Source organism: Asterias amurensis, chromosome 10 (assembly GCF_032118995.1).
Source record: "Asterias amurensis chromosome 10, ASM3211899v1".
Classification (NCBI taxonomy): domain Eukaryota; kingdom Metazoa; phylum Echinodermata; class Asteroidea; order Forcipulatida; family Asteriidae; genus Asterias; species Asterias amurensis.
In genome coordinates, this window is record NC_092657.1 from 21,366,435 (window position 1) to 21,387,622 (window position 21,188).

The following is a 21,188-nucleotide window of genomic DNA, read 5'->3' on the forward strand; positions in this document are numbered from 1 at the left end:
CTGTCTGTATCTGCGAGGATAAAGACATGTACTGGTTTTACAGAACCAGTGGTATCATTCAACACACATCATTTAAACGTTGTATATGTATACGTGTACGTATAATTTGATTGAGAAATTAATGCGAGATCAACGGTTCAGATGTTCCATGTGACCGTCAGAACTTTAACGTACAATGTAAATAAAAATCCTTACAATTAACGGTGCTTTAGTCTTGTTAATATTGTGCCTTGAAGTGGTAGTTTGCATAACTTCCACCGTTAAAATTATATACGGCAATTTACCTGGCACCCTAGCTTCAAGGTAAAGCACCGTAAATTTTACGGATTTTTTACACAGTGTATAGGTTCAATGGCAGACTCCGGCGTAATTCACGAGCCTGGAAGTATGACTTCAGATGTTCTGATTAAAGACACTGGACACTATTGGTTATTGTCAAAGATAGTCTTCACAGTTGGTGTATCTCAACATAATATGCATAAAATAACAAACCTGTGAAAATTTAAGCTCAATCGGTCGTCAAAGTTGTGAGATATTAATGAATGAAAAAAAAACACCCTTGTCGCACCATGGTCACACGAAGTTGTGTGCTTTCGGATGCTTGATTTCGAGACCTCAAATTCTAAATCTGAGGTCTCGAAATCAAACTCGTGGAAAATTACTTCTTTCTCGAAAACTACGTCACTTCAGAGGGAGTTGTTTCTCACAATGTTTTGTACTATCAACCTCTCCCCATTACTCGTAATCAAGAAAGGTTTTATGATATTAATTATTTTGAGTAATTCCCAATAGTGTCCACTGCCTTTAACATATTGTTTACTCCATCATCGTCCGAATACCTTCACGGTTTGATTCTACTTATTAACCCGAACCCTTTCTAAGTTTTGGGAAAAAAATATGAACTTTTCGAGACTCTTTCAGTAAATTACCAGAAGAACTGTAGTTCAAATTTACGCTATGACACAAATTTACATTGAAGCAATTTTTTGTTTTCCACTGAGCCCCAGAGTAAACCACTCTTTAAAACATTCCACGCGGCAGTTTGCTTGGTACTGTGGGTCTTATTTCGCGCATTGGCTTCTTGCCCTGTACAACATGTTTGACATAATACAGCACAAAGTAATTGTTTATTCATACACATAATAACTGCTTTAATAATACTTATTGCAACAGGGTAAACAAAATATTTGACATAATACAGTACAAAATTATTATTTATTCATACCATAAACATAACAACTGCTTTAATAATACTTATTGCAACAGGGTTAACAATATTTGACATAATACAGTACAAATTTATTATTTATTCATACAACATAATAACTGCTTTAACAATTCTTATTGCAACAGGGTAAACAATATTTGACATAATACAGTGCAAAATTATTATTTATTCATACCATAAACATAACAACTGCTTTAATAATACTTGTTGCAACAGGGTAAACAATATTTGACATAATACAGTACAAAATTATTATTTATTCATACATATAATAACTGCTTTAATAACTCTTATTGCAACAGGGTAAACAATATTTGAAATAATACAGTGCAAAATTATTATTTATTCATACCATAAACATAACAACTGCTTTAATAATTCTTATTGCAACAGGGTTAACAATATTTGACATAATACAGTACAAAATTATTATTTATTCATACCATAAACATAACAACTGCTTTAATAATTCTTATTGCAACAGGGTTAACAATATTTGACATAATACAGTACAAATTGATTATTTATTCATACAACATAACAACTGCTTTAATAATACTTGTTGCAACAGGGTAAACAATATTTGACATAATACAGTACAAAATTATTATTTATTCATACATATAATAACTGCTTTAATAACTCTTATTGCAACAGGGTAAACAATATTTGAAATAATACAGTGCAAAATTATTATTTATTCATACCATAAACATAACAACTGCTTTAATAATTCTTATTACAACAGGGTTAACAATATTTGACATAATACAGTACAAAATTATTATTTATTCATACCATAAACATAACAACTGCTTTAATAATTCTTATTGCAACAGGGTTAACAATATTTGACATAATACAGTGCAAAATTATTATTTATTCATACCATAAACATAACAACTGCTTTAATAATTCTTATTGCAACAGGGTTAACAATATTTGACATAATACAGTACAAAATTATTATTTATTCATACCATAAACATAACAACTGCTTTAATAATTCTTATTGCAACAGGGTTAACAATATTTGACATAATACAGTACAAAATTATTATTTATTCATACCATAAACATAACAACTGCTTTAATAATACTTATTGCAACAGGGTTAACAATATTTGACATAATACAGTACAAAATTATTATTTATTCATACCATAAACATAACAACTGCTTTAATAATACTTATTGCAACAGGGTTAACAATATTTGACATAATACAGTACAAAATTATTATTTATTCATACCATAAACATAACAACTGCTTTAATAATACTTATTGCAACAGGGTTAACAATATTTGACATAATACAGTACAAAATTATTATTTATTCATACCATAAACATAACAACTGCTTTAATAATACTTATTGCAACAGGGTTAACAATATTTGACATAATACAGTACAAAATTATTATTTATTCATACCATAAACATAACAACTGCTTTAATAATACTTATTGCAACAGGGTAAACAATATTTTACATAATATACAGTACAAAATAATTCTCTGGGGGTCCACTAATCATTTGTAAAGACCACAACTACAAGCATTTGTCTGTAATCTTCCAACAAACTATTGTCAAATTATTATTCACTCTATTTGTTATAGCTCCCTTACTGCAAACTGAAAATTTTTTATTTACACATTTTTTGATTAAAACTTCTGGCTGTAAATGAAAATGATGTTAACATATTTTTAAGGTGTTTATACTTTCGACCTTAACAAAATAGTGAACCATTTACATTGAATATAAATGATCTTTTTCGTGACATTGTTTAGGTACAAACAAAAGTTGGTATCTTAAAGCGTAAGTTCAACATTTACACATCATTTGGGGCAATTATTTCGATAAGAAATATAGGTATCGACAAATTTAACTTACTGTCACATAAACGCATTTAATAGTTAAATAATTTGTAGTAAACAAGAGTAATTTCAAAAGGGTGGCAAGTATAGGGTGATTGCGATCTGGTTGTATACGTTTGAACAGGCAAATTTGAACGGTCAATGAACTTTCAAATTATATGATGTCACTAACTAAAACTCACTCCAATTCTCATTAGACTTGATTTCAAGTCTTATTAGATCGTGTTTATTCTTCTGCATCTCAGCAACGAAAAAACGACCCCATAATTATTATTATATCACGTACCCTAACTCGTAGGCTAAATGACGGAGGTTGATTACAAGAGGGCGCTGTTTGTAGTGGCTAACAGGACGATTAAAAAGCCACGATCAAAGATTTTGAACCAATAAAGTATAAATCCACACTGGCTCATCTGGAATGATTTCATTCAACCAATTGTATACCGCTCACTGAAAATAACAACTAAATACCTATGACCCACGGTATTTAATAGGCCAAATAATGGATAGAGGACACGGCTGCTTGTTGTTCTTATTATCACGATATTTTTTCTGAATCTGTAAGTAGAAGACGAAGGAAAGGACAGCTGTTTACGCGTCTTCTACAAGAATATGAATGACTTTTTAATTAATAAATGCTAATGCATATTTTAGGATATAGTTAGATTTAATAAACAAAACAATTAAGTTAAAAGGTAAAGGTATTGCTTAAGGCAGAAAACAAATAAAACAAGATGGCGCACGGTTCCCGCCAAAAGCTTGCTGGCGGCCGCCTTCTTGAATTATGTGACTCAGTCGACGATAGAGACATCGTAAGTCCAAATAAACAAAATGGACAGACGTTAAAATAATCACACCTGTGTTGTATACTTACTTAAACATTATTTACAACGAGATTAAACTGAATTTGGATGCTTTTCCTGCATATCTCAATATACACGAAAACATCTCGCAAACAATTATTATCTACAAACTAACGATAAGTCACAGTAATATGTACAAAGTAACTTTATTATACATTTGCTCTCGTCACATGTTGTATAAATAAACGAAATAAAGTTAGAAGCATAATATATGAAAATAGAAAATCTTTACCTGTAAGTAGAAGACGAAGGAAAGGAAAGCTGTTTACGCGTCTTCTACAAGAATATGAATGATGGTGAAGTATAGTGCGCCACCAACGGTGTGAAAGCTGATTTGATTTTAGGGTGGTTTGCATAGATGAATATTTATAACCAAGTAAGTCTACAATCTATTTTTAGAGGGGGTATTTTTCATACCGGTGACATACCGACAACAGAGGGCGCTACGCAAATTTAACATTTAATGGGTGCGTTCGTTTAGCTTCCCTGGGTCGACCCCGGTCTGCCCCGGTACGTTCGACTAGCTTTGACGGGGCTCACCTGGGTCAGCCCCTAGTGCCCTGCTTGTGGAGTGGGTCACTTGGGGGTGACCTGAGGTGCATGCCGTTACCACGAGATGGCGAGTGTGATCGTTCGATTAGCTCTTGTCAGGGGCTCACCGGTTGAGCACCGCGGGGTAGACCCATGGAAGCTAAACGAACGCACCCATAATTTAAGAGCGAATTACTGGTTTCTACGTCACACAATTCTCGCGTAATATCTTCATTGCAGAATCAAATTGTTTGACAGCGTTTGAATTTCTCGCCTGATGAGGGTCAGGAAAATCATACATGAGTCAATCACAGTCACAATCACATTATTTTTGCCCCGTGGTTTCTAGTCTGGTTCCCAGACCCCAAAATCTCCGACTAGGCTCTGTCGAATTTAGGGTCCGTTTATCACCCATAATCACGTGACCAAAAAGGAGGAATTCATAGGGCAGCATGCTGTTTTTCGTTGGCATGGTACCTTGACCACCAAGCCTAAGTTAGTCAATAACAAAAGCGCCCGTCTATAATGGTATAGACGGGCGCTTTTGTTATTTCAGCCCATGGTATAGACGGGCGCTTTTGTTATTGACTAACTTAGGCTTGGTGGTCAAGGTACCATGTCAACGAAAAACAGCATGCTGCCCTATCCAGGCCGGTTTATAGTCGGTCGCGCGATGGTCGCCCGATGGAAATCTTGCGCGCAATCCTAAGACTGAGGCCTGAAAACTGTGTCTTTTTATGATCGCGCGTCAAGATTTCCATCGCGCGACCATCGCGCGACCGACTATAAACCGGCCTTCAGTCGATGATGTCATCGTCAGCCAATCACCCGTGCAAGAAAACCATTCTGTCTAACAGTTGACTTTTTCGTAATGTGAGATTTGGATTACGGTGGAAATCGCTGTATCCTGACTGGACTAGGAACGATCCGGTCTCGCTTTTAACATTTCCAGGTAGAATATGAAATAATCTATCCATACATACTAATTGGGGACTGTTGCCGACATTATAACATGAAATTTGCTGTGTTTTTGTGACTTGTTTTCTCTGTTTTTGAAGCCATTTTTTACGTACAAATTTCTCTTTTTAAAATTGGAGTTGCACCGAGTGTTTTTATACATAACGACAGATATGCTCTTCGTTTCAATTTACTGGTACATTATTAAGGTTGAGACTTTTCAGCAAAGGCTGAAAATGACCGAATTCCAGAAGCCCTTTTGACTAATTAGCATTCAAACCGAGGTCACGCAACGCCGCATATCTCTGTAGATAAATAACAATGTGGAATAAGTATACTGCAGGTAGACTGCGTAAACTCCACCAAAGATACTATACACTCACTGCATGCTCTATTCACGGCACGCGCACCCTGGCATGACCTCTTTACAAGGTTTGTTATTGAACAGGGATTTGGAGTTGTACACAGTGTACACACGTACTCTATCTAACGGGGCAGTCATATTGGATTCTTGTTTATTTCAACGACCAACATAAACTGCGTTTCTGATTTTGTGTTTGTTTTATATCAAGCCATATAGAATGAGGCTTGTTCCAAAATGAGTTCCGGTTGTTTCGGATGCGTTTTGCAGTCTTTAGTTGATACTTTTCGTGATGGTGGTCTACGAGGCTGGATTGCTGTGTTGTGTTTATTTACAACCAAGATGGCGGTAGCTGTTCTAGTAAAAGGCCTGGGTATGATGTTACCTTCCCTACAAGAACAGTTCGTCACTTCGACTTGGTTAATTGGCTGGATGGTTGCTTTTGTAAGTGCGGGGATAAGTTTCTCAGGTAAGTGCGATTGATTTATTGGGGTAAGGCCACACCTAAGACCTAGGGTTTTTCAAGAACACGCCTTAAAGATCGTTTACAAAAATTGTAAGATATATTTTAATGTACCTGTTACCTGTTCATCACCATGTTTGTTGTGTTGTCATTAAGCCTTCGAAAAGACCAGAATGCTAGGATCGAAAATACGAGTACATGAAGAAGAATAATAATAATATGAACTTCATATTAATGTTAGTACATTCATGGAAGTTCCTACATGGTACATTGAATTGTGGAAAACATAATTAAAGGATTCGGGTACTTTTTCAAAATGTCCACAGATTTACATTAAACTAACAGGGTTTGAAGATCCTGATAGTGGAAAGCTTCCCTTCAAATTTTTACTTTAATGAAGAGAAACTAAATTGGTAATAGGATACTTTGGGACGCTAGGTGGCAGCAGACTTACCAGGTAAATTTCCATTGTTTACGTAGTTCTGAGCCTGCGCACATGACCGAGAACGATGGATTTTACCTGGTAAGTCTGCTGCCACCAAGCGTCCTTAATATCGTTCCTGTGTGGACATAACTACTGCCTATTCGGCGATAACAATAAAAAACGAAATGTCATAGGTTTGTTCCGTGTGTAAGTGTTCCTTGGGGTTTTCTTTACCATTTTCTCTTAAGTTTAGCCTGGTCGTTTTTTTAAATCGTTGTGCAGGTCACTTTAACAATCACCAAAAGTGACTCCAGTTTATTAATTTATTAATTTTGGTTTCTACCCATACACCGATGTGTGTTAGCACTGTATACTCAGTACTTTCCCGAGTCCTGTAAAAAAATATCACAGGCATGTTACTCGGGTGGGATTCGAACCCACGACCCTTGCAATTCTAGAGCAGTGTCTTACCAACTAGACTACCGAGGTTGCCCGGTAACTAGAGGCAGTTCGAATAGACTCCAGTTTGTCGCCATCACCTTCATCCTTACCGCGTTTTCTTTAACAACTTTGCTCTTGATTAACAGGTGTCTTAGCAACGCCACTAAAGGAGAGATTTGGCGCAAGGACTGTGTTGACAGTGAGTGGATTAGTTGCCGGTATCTCCATGATAACTGCGTCGTTTCTACCAAGTTTGTACATCATAACCTTCATCCTAACCTTATTAACAGGTAATTGAATTGCTAATTTGATGATTACTTTTGCAGTTTAATGGGCCGTATTTTTGACCGCGTGAGGGCGCTATTATAAGAATTACTTACCGGAGATATTGAGGTCATGAAATCAAGCAACTGAAAGCACACAACTTCGTGTGACCAGGGTGTTTTTTCTTTCATTATTATCTCGCAACTTCGACGACCAATTGAGCTCAAAATTTCACAGGTTTGTTATTTTATGCATATGTTGAGATACACCAAGTGAGAAGACTGGTCTTTGACAATTATTACCAATAGTGTCCACTGTCTTAAACATTATATTTGTAAAGTTGAGTATGTTTTCTATGTTCTTTTTTTTTCACCACGGCTGTAAAATCAATGTATGTTTTATTATACAGGGCCAGCAATCGGCATCTCATTCGTGATAACAAAACATTTGATTGGAGGTTGTTTTAGTAAATCTATCACAACAGCTTACGGTGTAGCTGACTTAGGCAATTCATCGGTCTTCGTGGCTGTTGTGCCCTTGATACAACTCTTCCTAGAAGTCTACGGCTGGAGGGGAACAATGCTACTTCTTGGAGGATTGTTATTACATCTCGCTGTATGTGGAGCTCTGATGAAACCACCTGCAGCTAGTAGGAGTCAAGATGGTTATGAGGCAGCTCACACAGACGAGGAGCAAGAGACAGGGGAAGACAAAGTGGCACCAAGCAACCGCTGTGGCTGTTCTTGTTTTACCACAATTTACTCATTCACTAGAGATACATTCCAGCTTGGTTTATTCTCATCCTTATCATTCTGGCTAGTGGTGTTCTTGGTCATTGTCTGGAGGCTTACAAACACTGCTTGGTTGATATACTACGTACAGTACGCAACGGTGTATAAAGAATTCACATTAGAAGATGCATCCCAATTCATTGTAGCGTATGGGATAGGTAGAACAGTGGTTTGCGTTGTGATTGGTCCGTTGGTTCAGACTGTTAAGTTGTCCAGCTACTGTATATGGCTTGCTGGAGCTCTCCTTATAAATGCCATCTATTATGCTCTTGATCCTTGGCTGATGTCTTATTGGACGATTGTTGCAAATACTTTCATGCTTGGAAATGCTCTTGGGATGTCTTCGATACTCATAGATGTTGTTATTAAGGAGGTATTCGGCAAAGATCAGATGGGATATGTCATGGGATGGACTGGATTCTCGTCTGGTGCTGCAATGATACTTCTTCTCTATATTCCAGGGTGAGTTTATGGTCATTACAAATGTAGCAGCATTTGTTTTCGCTCCTGTCATTATACAGACAAACACTAGTCATACAAACCCAGTTATTTCCATGGGATGTGCTGATAATCCGTACTCTGGTCAGCAGAGTGTGGGTTCGAAATCCCCCAATCGTGACACTTGTGTCCTTAACCATTGCTTCAACCTTCGGATGGGCGTAAAGCCGTTGGTCCCATGTGTTGTGTAACGCATGTAAAAGAACCCAGTGCACTTATTGAAAAGAGAAGGTGTTTGGGCCAGTGTTCCTTGCTGTGGCTGCTGTATGCGCCGTAGCACCTTGTAAACCCTTATTGGTGCTACAAAATGGGGTCTCAGAATTCATACCATCAACAACATTATTCTGCTACAGTATTATTCCAAGCTCCTTGAGTACCTTGTTGGGATGGTAAAAGTGTTGGAATGTGCGCAATACAAGTCTTTAACATTATTATACGAAACAATTATTTGTTTTTTGCCCAACAGGATTGATTTACGACACGATTGGAGACTATACCGTAGCTTTCAGTATTATGGCTGGCTTACAATCAATGACTGTTGTTGATGTACTGTGGTTGCACTGGAGGCAAAGACGTCGTCCAAGTTCATCTGGGTCATCACTATAAAGGGTGCGTTCGTTTAGCTTCCCTGGGTCGACCCCAGTGTGTGGCATTTTTTTTTCCCAGGACGAATGTGGGTAATTATCTGCACACGTTCGTCCTGGAAAAAGAAAACGCCACACACCGGGGTCGACCCGGGGAAGCTAATAGAATGTACACTATGAACATTGTTTTTTATATCATGCGGGACCAGAGGGTTGCCAATACAGACTATGGGTGCGTTCGTTTAGCTTCCCTGGGTCGACCCTGGTGTGTGTTTTTTTTTTTTTTTTTTCAAGAACGAACTTTTGCAGATAATCACTCACGTTCGTCCTCAAAAAAAAAAACCACCACACACCAAGGTCGACCCAGGGAAGCTAAACGAACGCACCCACAAAAAACCTATAGACGATGTGACCTCTGACGTCACTCAAAAACCATAACATGATTCGCGTGCACCGCCGGGCAAAACCTTTGTGTTTTGGCAGCAAGCTAGACGAGTATGCAATCTTATCACTACTACATGTGTTTTAGCCCGGCGAAACATGACGTATACAGTGTTTTGTCAACAGAGGGCGGTTTGAATGTAAACATAGGTCACATCGTCTATAGACGGACAGCATCTTTATGGAAATCAACGTATATAGATACCGTAATTTTGAAAGCACTTTTTTGTACCCCAAATCGTGGGCAAAGTCCGCAAAAATGCAAGCGAAACAACATGTAAAGCAATGGGCGAGATGAGGAGGTGATTGTGTTTTAAGGGTGAACAATTCACCAAAAATGTTTAAAACAATGTTCAATAAATAACTTTTCTCATGATACTTGTTCACGTTTTCTCCTTTTTTTTCTTGCATAACGAAAATACTAGTAAGAATAAAATAATTTTAAAAATACAGACATTGATTTGTTTTTTACATGTATACAATAACTACAAGTTTAGATAAAAAAGTTACAATAACTGTTGCTGAAAGATAGCAGAGAGGTTTTGCATGTCTACAACTACACATACAGATACCGATGCGTCGACACTTTGTGTGTTCACGTGACACGTATCCGCGACGGTTCACGTCGTAGAAAAACGGAAACTGTTTTGCAGCGTTTTAGTTTTAGTTTTAACACATATCAAAACATTTCCTACGGAGTTGCTTTCACTGGTATCGTGCTTGGTACAGACAGAAAGTTGTTCGTCATTTGCAAGCAAAACGATGAGAAAATGTATAAAACACGGGTCACTGTAGGTCATGCTAGTCCGGAAAACGCTCATGATGATGAATGCGCGCGCACTCAAGTGACACATACAAGTACATATCTTGCGAAACAAAATCCAATACGCGGCTGACGTGTACAGATTTACAGTTAATATCAGTATCTGTATGGAGTCAGCTCATTGTAGACAGGCACTCTCATGTTATTGACTAACGCTAGGCTGGCGGTCGGGGAACCATTCCCACGAAATGGATGATGTCATCGTCCGCCAATCACCGTGCAGGAAAACCATGCTGTTTATTGGTTGTTTTATTTCGTAACGTGGGTTTTGGACTACCGGTGGATATCGCTGTATCTTGACTGGACTAGGTACGATCCGGTCTCGCTTTTAACATTTCCATGAAGAATATTAAACTATCTATCCATGTACACTATTTTTGACTGTTGCTGACATTCATAACGGGACAATTTGTCGTGTTTTTAAAATTTGAGTTGCACAAATCTTGTTTTCATACAAAACGACAGATATGCTCTTTATTTCAATGTACTGCTTCATTATTTCTGTCAATACTTTTCAGATAAGGCCGAAAAAGACTGAATTTCAGAAGCCCTTTGGACTGATTATATTTTCACACAGAGGTCACGCACGAAAAAGGAGGAATAGTTTGCGGATGAAAGAAAAATAAATTTGTTGACCTGCGGGTAGACTGTCTATCAAATGAAATAAGGAGGTGCAAAACTAGAAAAACATTCATAAGCCAACAACAATATTTTGAATAGGTAGGCCTAATGTCTATCTTTTTATGACGTGTTTTCTCTTGTACTTGTATGTGCCTTTGTAGGTTTTTATCTTCTTGATCGCCTTTAGATGGTGATTACTTTCGCTTTTGGTTGTCCGCAGAAACAAATAAGTATTAACACAATAAATAATGATAACAATACACTGGATACTGCATTTAGTTCCTACGCAGCGACATAAAATTAATATGTCAACTGAATTCTATTGGATCATTATATATATATATATTGTATTATTCAAAAAACACAAAACAAGTTTTAAAATCCGCACACTATAGCTTCGGCATTATCCGTGACGGAAACTCGTAGACAGTTTAGAGTCAGACGTGGTCGGTTACTCGTTACGAATAGAAGTTTTCATAATGGTTTATCGTCGACAATAAATATGTCATGGGGTCACGAACAAAGGCCTAGTTTTAACAAATGTTGTACATGAGAGTTGTTGCAGTCTGTCTGTACCCTGGCATCACTTCCACTATATGATTTCATACTGGGATTAAATTCACAATGATCGAATCGGTTAGTCGCAAGTGGCGCTGGTTTCGTTTAATGATTCCAGTTGCCTGCAACATTCAATTAATCCTCATCAAAGGAATTGTGTACAACTACAGCATCTTGTTTGTGAGTTTCAGAGATGAGTTTGGAAGCAGTGAAGCCTTAACAGGTAACTATATTATGCTGCGCAATTACACGTGATGTGTTAGCGGTTTTTTTTTTAGATTATTTTGTTTCCTTTATAGTGTTGTTGACTTGTGTTGCTGTTGTTGCTGCTGCTGCTGTTTATTGATAATGTTGTTGTTGCTGTTGCTGCTGTTGTTGCTGTTGCTGCTGCTGTTGGTGTTGCTGGTGCTGTTGTTGTTGCTGTTGGTGTTGGTGTTGGTGGTGCTGGTGCTCTGCTGCTGTTGATGTTTGTTGTTGGTTGTTTGCTGTTTGTTGTTTTATTGTTTGTTGGTTTGTTTGTTGTATGTTGTTTGTTGTTTGTCTTTCGTTGTTTTTGTTGTTTTTTGTGTTTGTTGTTTGTTGCTTGTTGTTTGTTGTTTATTGTTTATTGTCTGTTGTTTGTTGTTAAAATACTTACGGTGTATGTATAATTATACAGTTATTCGTGCATGGTGGTAAGAAAACAATATTTCGTGGAAGATAATCATGAAATCTGTTATTATCTCTATAAACATGAAAATGCAAGCGAGTAATGTGTTAAACTGATTCCTTTATGTATCTGTGTTGATGACGTGTGTATCCTTTCAGGGTGGCCGGGGTCCATAGCCAATGCATCAGCGGGCTTGCTGAGTCCTGTGGCCAGTTTACTCCTCCGAGTTGTAAGTCATCGTACTCTGATCTTAGTTGGTCATGTAGTATTTCTATCAGGGTTGATGCTGACATCATTAGCTCCTGACTTCTGGTACGTCCTCTTGACTTTTGGTATCCTTGGTGGTGTTGCAAACGACTTCGTCCTCGTTGCTACCAATGGGATTGTTCTTCCAAAGTGGTTCGCTGCTGGGACTTCGTTTCTCCGTGCGAGCGCTGTCATGTTCCTCGGAACCTCATTAGGTAATAATATAAATACAAAGATCGAAGTCTTATAAAGCGCACGTATCTACCAAACAAGGTACCCAAGGCGCTGAGTATATACAAATTTTCAGAAAGATAGGTTATTGAAGTGATGAATTCTGAGACCAAAATTAGCACCTTATAAGGGTTTACAAGGTACTACGGCGCATTAAGCAGCCGCAGCCAGGAACACGGGGGCAAACCCCTTCTCTTTTCGATGAGTGTACATGCATTACACAACACATGGGACCAACGGCTTTACGTCCCATCCAAAAGTTAATTTGGCACAAGACGTGAGTTTCCTATAAACTAAACTCTGAATTCTACCAATTGGTTTCACTGTGTGAGTATAAACAACTGTTATCATGCAGTAGATTTGAAACTTTGCATGGTGGAACAACGATATGGAAAGGTTTGCGGTAACACAATGTAATGACTATCTCTAAATGAGTTGGGGTGGTTCTGCTGAAAAGATCTGTTGGTTTCAACTCGACGTTTTGACCAGTATACTCTGGTCATCTTCTGGAGAAAACTGTACTGTGATGCTGCATGCACGCTTCTTCCCACAGACACAGTCTAGTGAGCGAACTCCCATCACACTAGCCCAAGGCTCCAGAGCAGAATCGCGTTTTACCATGCATCACCGAGCTCCATTTCCCTCCTCTATTTCCCGCCTTCGTGCATCACCGAGCTAATCCGCCTCAACAGTACTTAAGCAACATGCAGCATCAGAGTCCAGCTTTCTTCTGAATACAATCAGAAAAGACTGATTGAAACGTCGAGTTTAAACCAAAGGTTCTTTTTAGAACCACCCAAACTCATTTAGTTATCAGTACCATAGTTGTAAACCCGTTCTCTAAACCAATCATGGGGCAACGTAAGTTTAAAGGGTGTTTGTATGCTTTATGGTTACTCGTGCGAAGAAAACAAAATCGCGCAGTTTAACGTCCAAAAACTCGCACTACACTTTCAAATTCTATCTGGCTGCGTAGTCATGACGTCATCAGAACACGCAAGCCTTCACAAAGACCTTATAGGATGCATTGACGTCATCAAGCCTCTTTAGAGGTAAAACGATGACGTAACAATCGCAACACACACATTTTGGAATGGACAATGATAATAGGTTCAAAGGTCATTTAAAACTGCAAAGACTGAGATTTATAGGGGGGGGGTTGTATTGACTTTTAGGTTTGTTTTCCCCTTTTTAAAGACATTGGGATCAACATTAACAACTTATGGGGCTCAAACTTTGCTTATTCGAAGTGTTTTAAATTCGTACTTATGTTTTTTTTCCAGGTATCTTAATTTTCAGTCCTCTGCTAACTGCATGCATAACCCAGTACGGATGGAGGAATGCTTTAAGAATCGTCTCAAGCGGGATCTTCGTAATGGGTGTAGCCATCGGCTTGATTCTCAGGGATCCGTCAACAACCGTCAACGACCGTCAAGATGTTGCAGATATTGAAGACGGTAGCAAGGAGGCAAGTCCCTTGAATGAAGAGGAGACAAACGTAGATGGATGTGAAGATGTTCAACCAAGCATAGATGGAAATCCAGAGATTCAGAGCTTGTTTGAAGAACCCAAAGGGCAAGATGAAGACTTGACTCGACTGCAAGAAGAGAAGAAGTGTTGCTTCTCGTCATACCACTGTGAGGTGCTGGAGATGATGACGAGGTACGAACCCATAGCATGGGGCATGGGAATAACTCTTTCTCAAATTGGATGGACGTTTTTCATCATTAATTTTGTAAGTTTATTTTGAGCGCAATGAGTGGTATCAATAAAAAATAGGACAAGTGATAGCAACGAGTAAAAGCGTCAACTTTCAAGTAGATCTATAGAAGCTATAGTCACGGCATGTTCTGAACTCAGAATGAATAAACTTATTCTGTTTCTTCTGTAACGTTCCTTCAAAGGGTATGTGTACTTTTTACACAATGTCCACAGAATTACATTAAACTTAAAGGCAGTGGACACTATTGGTAATTGTCAAAGACTAGTCTTCACAGTTGGTGTATCTCAACATATGCATAAAATAACACGTGTGAAAATTTGAGCTAAAGTTGCGAGATAAAAATGAAAAAAACGCCCTTGTCACACAAAGTTGAGGGCTTTCAGATGCTTGATTTTGAGACCTTAAATTCTAAATCTGAGGTCTCAAAATCAAATTCGTGGAAATTACTTCTTTCTCTAAAACTACATTACTTCAGAGGGAGCCGTTTCTCACAATGTTTTATACTATCAACCTCTCCCCTTTACTTGTTTACCAAGAATGATTTTATGCTAATAATTATTTTGAGTAATTACCAATAGTGTCCACTGCCTTTAAACAGTTTGAAGATAAGTAAAAGTAGAAAGCTTCCCCTAAAATATTGCTTGCTTAGGTGATGTAGCTTTTGAGAAATGAGTAAAACGAAGTCACGAAAGCTATTAGTCTCAGTTTTAGCATGTAAAATCCATAGCCTACCATCACTGGTTAATACGTTTTTTTGATACTTGTTTTCTGTCTCGTTTTTCAAAACTACAGCACCTCAGCAAGTATCATTTTCTTCAAACTGAGTAAGTTTATGGACAATTATATTTTGTGTTAAGAAAAAATACCAAAATCCTTTAAATGTCTGTCCTAAGCTAGCTGCCAAAGCCATTATTTAATGTCAATCATTAAAAAAAAATCAAACAATATTTTGAGTAATGTAATTTACACTTAATAATAATATAAATAATAATAATAATGATAGTTGTGGCTTCTTTATAACGCCTGTCCGTCACCCAGTGACGCTCCTGGTGCTGTAACATACAGTATTTTCTGCAAGATCTGGAACTATACATTTGAATTATGAGACCTAGTTCTGATAGCACCATGTAATGTTTTACAAGGTGCTGTGGCGCAATTTGCTGCCGATCGGACCAGGAACACCGGGGCGAACCCCTTCTCTTATCGATAAGTACACTGGGTTATTCGTTACACAACATGGGACCAACGGCTTAACGTCCAATCCGAAGGACGAGTTATACTTGACCCTAACTTGTTCTTGTCTTCCTCTTGTTAGGCCAGTTTGATGGATCGGCACGGTCTTAACAACCAGCAGATTTCTCTTGCACTTGTGTTCTTCGCTTTTGGAGATTTGATCGGCAAGATTCTTATTGCTATATTCGGTGGCAGTCTTCCATTCCAAAGAGTATACTATCTCTCTGCGTCTATGTTTCTAGCTACAGCTGAGTTTGGAGTGATGTCCATCGCAAACACGATAGAACATTTCTTAGCTTTGTCGATAGGTAAAGTGCTCTCTCAAATGTTAAAGAGTGAAAAACACCACTCTTTACATTTCGAGTATTCCCTCCCTCATATTGCTCTTTGAAAAGAGTGGTGGTTAGTTCACTCTTTTACAGCCCTCTAAAAGAGTGAAATAACCACCATCCTGGGTTTCACTCCACGACAGAGTGGAAAATCACTCAACAAAAATTGCAAACTTCAATCTAAAAGTTCGGAAGACCACTCGAAAAAAAGTCGTCCCTCATATGGCTCTTCTACGAGTGCTTTTTTACTCTTTTGCATTTAGAGAGTGTGCAAGTTCTATAGATAATAGAGAGGTTTCGCAAGCGTGCAGATACATACACGGAAATCATCAGTATCCGTTCACGTCAGCCGCGTGTTGGATTTTGTTTTGCAAGTTATGTTTCACCCGAGTGCGCTCGCATTCATCATGAGTGTTTTTCTCGACAAGCATGACCGATAGAGACCCCGTGTTTTATAGACTGCATTTTCTCATCGTTTTGCTTGCAATGACTAACAATTTTCTATCTATATCATGCACGATACCAGTGAAAGCAATTCCATGGGAAAAGTTTTTAATCTGGGACAAACATACAACTAAAAGTTTGTAAAACTGTATCTGTGTTTTTAAACGTGTATGAGCTCCTGTATCCGTTGCTAACGTGTGTGCAAAATACCATAGTCGCGGATACGCGTCACGTGAACACACAAAGTGTCGACGTATCGGTTGTATGTGTATCCGTAGACTCCGCGAAACCTCTCTCATTGTATAAGTTGGGAAAGTTTAATAATCACTCAAAATATTTAGTAGTCCCAGCCATTTTTCTGTTTCGCCAAGGTGTATACAGTATTAAAAAAAAGGACAATTCTCTCAGAATTGAGAAGTCTCCCCAACAATCTGATAAAACAAGACGGTTATCTAAAAAAAAAATTAAAAATAAATAAAAAGTTGATACACACAATGGTGTTACCGCAAAACCAAATACAATGATACCTCAACATGCAATGACGCAATTCCTATAAAAATGAGCAACAGATCAAGACAGAGGAACGACTCCCTCAGTCTAATTTATCTCACAATCTTTGAGAAAGGTGCAAGATCTCACTCTTGTATAGATAAGGACTTTTACAGCATCTACTTTTATAGCATCTTTCTACCCATATGCATTTGATGGTTACAAACGCTTTTCAAAGACCAACTCGACCGATCCAAGGCAACATGTTCCTTTAAGCTAAAACAATTGTTTAGTAAAATCGGTAAACCGGCCAAGACTCCAAAGCTAGCACGAAAATAGCTTGCTTGTTTTACACATCACACTAGCAAAAATACCGGTTACAAGCAACATTTAAAATGGCATGAATTTTTTGCCAGTGTGATGTGTAAAACAAGCAAGCTATTTTCGTGCATATCAGCTCAATCAAATTGGCCCCCAGGTCATTAACAATAATTTCCAATGGTGTGTCCATCCAGTGCCTTTAATTAATCATGTATTTTGAAGTTTTTGTTGTTGTTTGGTTTGGTTTAGTTGGTGGACTGATACGCTCTGTCTTGTACGGTGCAGTAATGGGCATCACAGCTGACATATTTGCCGATACGTACAGCAACAATGGTGTGACGATTCTAGCCCTATTTCCATTCGGCATTGGAATACTTATTGGCGGCCCTCTTGCGGGTAAGTCATAGCACTGGCGCTCAATAAATAATACTAATTTAATACATTAGCATTTTGCAACAGGCATAAAGCTTAAAGGCAGTGGACACTATTGGTAATTACTCAAAATAATTATTAGCATAAAAACTTTCTTGGTGACGAGTAATGGGGAGAGGTTGATCAAATGGTATAAAACAGAGAAACAGCTCCTTCTGAAGTGCCATAGTTTTCGAGAAAGAAGTAAATGTCCACGAATTGATTTCGAGACCTCAGATTTAGAACTTAAAGTCACCTGGAAATAGAATTTTTTTTCTTTCAAACATAAGAGTATATGCTTACGAACAATAAAACAATTTTTTTAGTAATTGTTTGTCACGATTTATATGTTTAAAAAATATATAAAGTTGTTTGGGGGCTGACTCCGCCTACCCCTTTTGTGACGTCGTTCAAGGCAGACTTTACCTGCAATGCGTATAGTAAACACACGTGCAAAGTACATGTACGTCCAAGTCGTGAGTTGGTACATTTCAAAAAGTGTTTTTTCTGCAATCAGCAGCAATACACCTGGTCGGCATTGCCGGAATTTTTTTTTTTTTTTTTTTTTTTTTGAAACGTACAAACTCACGACTTGGTCCGTACATGTACTTTGCAATTGTGTTTACTCTACACATTACAGGCAAAGTCTGCCTCGATTGACGTCACGAACAGCGCCCTCTCGGGTCGGGGTCTACTCTTAAATTTGTAAATAACATAAGAACTGATTTTTTAAAACCTTAGTTAACTGTTTATTCACATTCAACTCATCAAAACACATATATTAGAGACAAAAGCTTTATTTTGAAAAAAATACCACTTCCAGGTGACCTTAAGGTTTCGAAATCGACCATCTAAACGCACACAACTTCGTGTGACAAGGGTGTTTTCTTCTTTCATTATTATCTCGCAACTTTGATGACCGATGAGCTCAAATTTTCACAGGTTAGTTATTTTATGAATATGTTGAGATACACCAAAATGTGAAGGCTAGTCTTTGACATTCTTACCAATACTGTCCACTGCCTTTAATGTTTTGGTTTTCACCCTACACCGATGTGTGTTAGCACTGTCGGCCTACCTAGTTTCCGTACTGCGGTACCGGCTCCTAATAGGACACAAACTTAATCTAGCTACTGCTTTAGAATTGCAAAGGTCGTGGTTTCTAATCCCACCCTAATAACATGCCTTTGATTTTGTTTTTCCCCCACACTCTGCTGATCAGAAACACCAGCTTCACTCGGTGCTCTAAACCATGACACGCAACATGAAAAATTGATCTTGCTAACTCTGTTTAATTTGTTGACAGGAGGATTGTATGACGTCACTGGCAACTACATCGTCAGTCTTCTTGTGATCGCCGCCATGTTTGTTTGCTCTGCATTGCTATTTCTGTCCATACCAATACGAAGGCAACTACAATCAGGTAGTCTATGCTGCGCACGAACCACAGCAACACACGTGCAAGTTTGAGATAGTGATCGTCAATAATTATGGCTATATTATTATAATCAGTTGACCAATTAAATTTAATAATTATAGGGTTTCATGTTTCAATGTATAACTAATAATGGTCAAGAAACCACCAATTTAAGAACTCACTCCGCGGTAGCGCAGTTAACAACGATCCTATAGCCTAAAGTATATTCCCAGTCAATTTGCCATATACCTTCGGCCCAGGTTTAAGTCTAAAAAAAAGCAGGACAGTTCTTTTCAGAACTGAGAAGTCCCCGAACAATCCGATAAAAACAGTAATAGAAACACAGTTATCTCAAAAACAAACCCTACCTGGCAAGTAGACAAACACATGGTGTTACCGCAAACCAAAATTTAACAGTTCTTGATACCTCACCATGCATTGCCTCAAATTAATGGTTTGCTGAGTAGATTCTAAGAGCTTTCCCGTGATGTCATCATAGATCAATGGTTACAGAGTCTTGCTGGGTGTGTCATCTCTTGGGTGCCTTTTGGTCTTATCTTTATAGGCAGTAGTGGACACTATTGGTAATTACTCACAATACTGATTACTCTAGTTGGTAATGGGGAGAGGTTGATAGTATACACACACTGATTACTTCGAGTGCTATGGTTAAAACTAGTCGTGTTTTATAACCATAGCACGAGTTAAAGCAGTCAATGTTTGATAACACCCCAACAGACTTTATCATCTTCGTACACGTAACGTTCGTACGCGCGGGTCAGATACACAGATGCACAACTTATTACATGGGTTCGAGGTGGGTAAAAAGACGTCTGGGTACTGCACGGCGTGTGATAGTCGTCGGACTATCACACGGCAAACGATGCACTATCACACGGCAAACGATGCACTATCACACGGCTGCCGTCTAGTAAAACTAAGACATAATGTGACGCGCTAAAGGCAGAAAACTTGGAAGGGGTGTTACATACAACATTGTGAGAAATTATTGTTATTGCTCCCTCTAAAGTCACGTAGTTTTCGAGAAAGAAGTAAAAACCTCAGAATTATATTTTGAGGTCTCGAAATCAAGCTTCTGAAAGCACACAACTTCGTGTGACAAGTTTTTTTTTTCTTCTTTCATTATTATCTCGCAACTTCGACAACCAATTGAGTTCAATTATTTTACAGGTTTGTTATTTTTGTGCATTATGTTGAATTTACTAGTCTTTGACAATATTGTCCATGTCTTCAGGTTTGCTGTCTGAAATTTGTGTATAATTTTCATATTATGTTACCATTCGTGTTGAGATCTATCAATTAAGCATGAATTTAATGTGCAATTAATTCTCGCATTTTTATGGCCCGTAAACTGAAACCCAACACGACGAATGATCTTGTTACCAGTAAAGCTGCACATGGACATGGATTGACTTAGTCGAGAGGCCTGCCATTCTGTGGCGTCATTTACGAGCCTCGAAGTGTCAGATGTTTAGGCTACAGACACTGTCTTTCGGGGAAAACCCCCAGTTTTATGGGAGACTTTGGAACGCAAGGTGGCAGCAGACTTATTACCAGATTCCATTGTTTACGTATTTTCTGATTGCACACATTACCGAGAACAATGGATCAACCCGGTGAGTATGCTGCCACCTAGCGTCTTAAAATCTTCCTTTGAACTGGGTTCTTTGAATATTATATTATATTAAACTAAGTTTTATAACTTAAAATCGTTCTTTGATAAGGTTTGAGTTTTTAATAAACTTATTATAAAGTAGTGGCTTCAATAATAAAGACTTGAGGAGAAGTCGTTAAAATGTTTCTCGCGGTGATAATGGCTCTGCACTTCACTCTCGCAAGGCTGCTTCTCAAAGCGACTAAGGCGATTGGGCAGTTTACGACTTGTACACAAGTCTAGTTTCAGTCGTTTGGGCGTTTGTGTAACACTTGAGGGCGCTATATGACGCTA

General features: G+C 38.1%; 2 protein-coding genes across 4 annotated transcripts in view; both read left to right on the forward strand.

Moving 5' to 3' along the window:
* Positions 1–9,318, forward strand: part of LOC139943264 (monocarboxylate transporter 12-like) — a 60,381-nt gene extending 51,063 nt beyond the window's left edge. The window contains exons 3-6 of one of the 2 annotated variants that reach the window (XM_071940090.1): positions 6,030–6,287; positions 7,293–7,436; positions 7,820–8,663; positions 9,166–9,318. In XM_071940090.1, coding sequence (XP_071796191.1) covers positions 6,056–6,287; positions 7,293–7,436; positions 7,820–8,663; positions 9,166–9,244 — 1,299 coding nt within the window. In that variant the 5' untranslated portion in view covers positions 6,030–6,055 and the 3' untranslated portion in view covers positions 9,245–9,318. Of the gene's footprint in view, positions 1–5,894; positions 6,288–7,292; positions 7,437–7,819; positions 8,664–9,165 lie in introns of those variants that run through there. The other variant, XM_071940089.1, reaches the window with a different exon arrangement.
* A 2,474-nt stretch (positions 9,319–11,792) lies between these two features.
* LOC139943263 (monocarboxylate transporter 13-like) lies at positions 11,793–21,184 on the forward strand. Of its 2 annotated transcripts, none has more exons than XM_071940087.1 (6): positions 11,793–11,949; positions 12,534–12,836; positions 14,136–14,587; positions 15,891–16,116; positions 17,641–17,787; positions 19,109–21,184. In XM_071940087.1, exons 1-6 carry the CDS (start codon positions 11,793–11,795, stop codon positions 19,270–19,272), a joined length of 1,449 nt encoding a protein of 482 aa, XP_071796188.1. In that variant the 3' UTR covers positions 19,273–21,184. The 2 variants fall into 2 exon arrangements, with proteins under 2 accessions (XP_071796188.1, XP_071796189.1); XM_071940088.1 differs by having other exon boundaries at positions 14,136–14,514; positions 15,896–16,116.
* Positions 21,185–21,188: the final 4 nt, after the last annotated feature.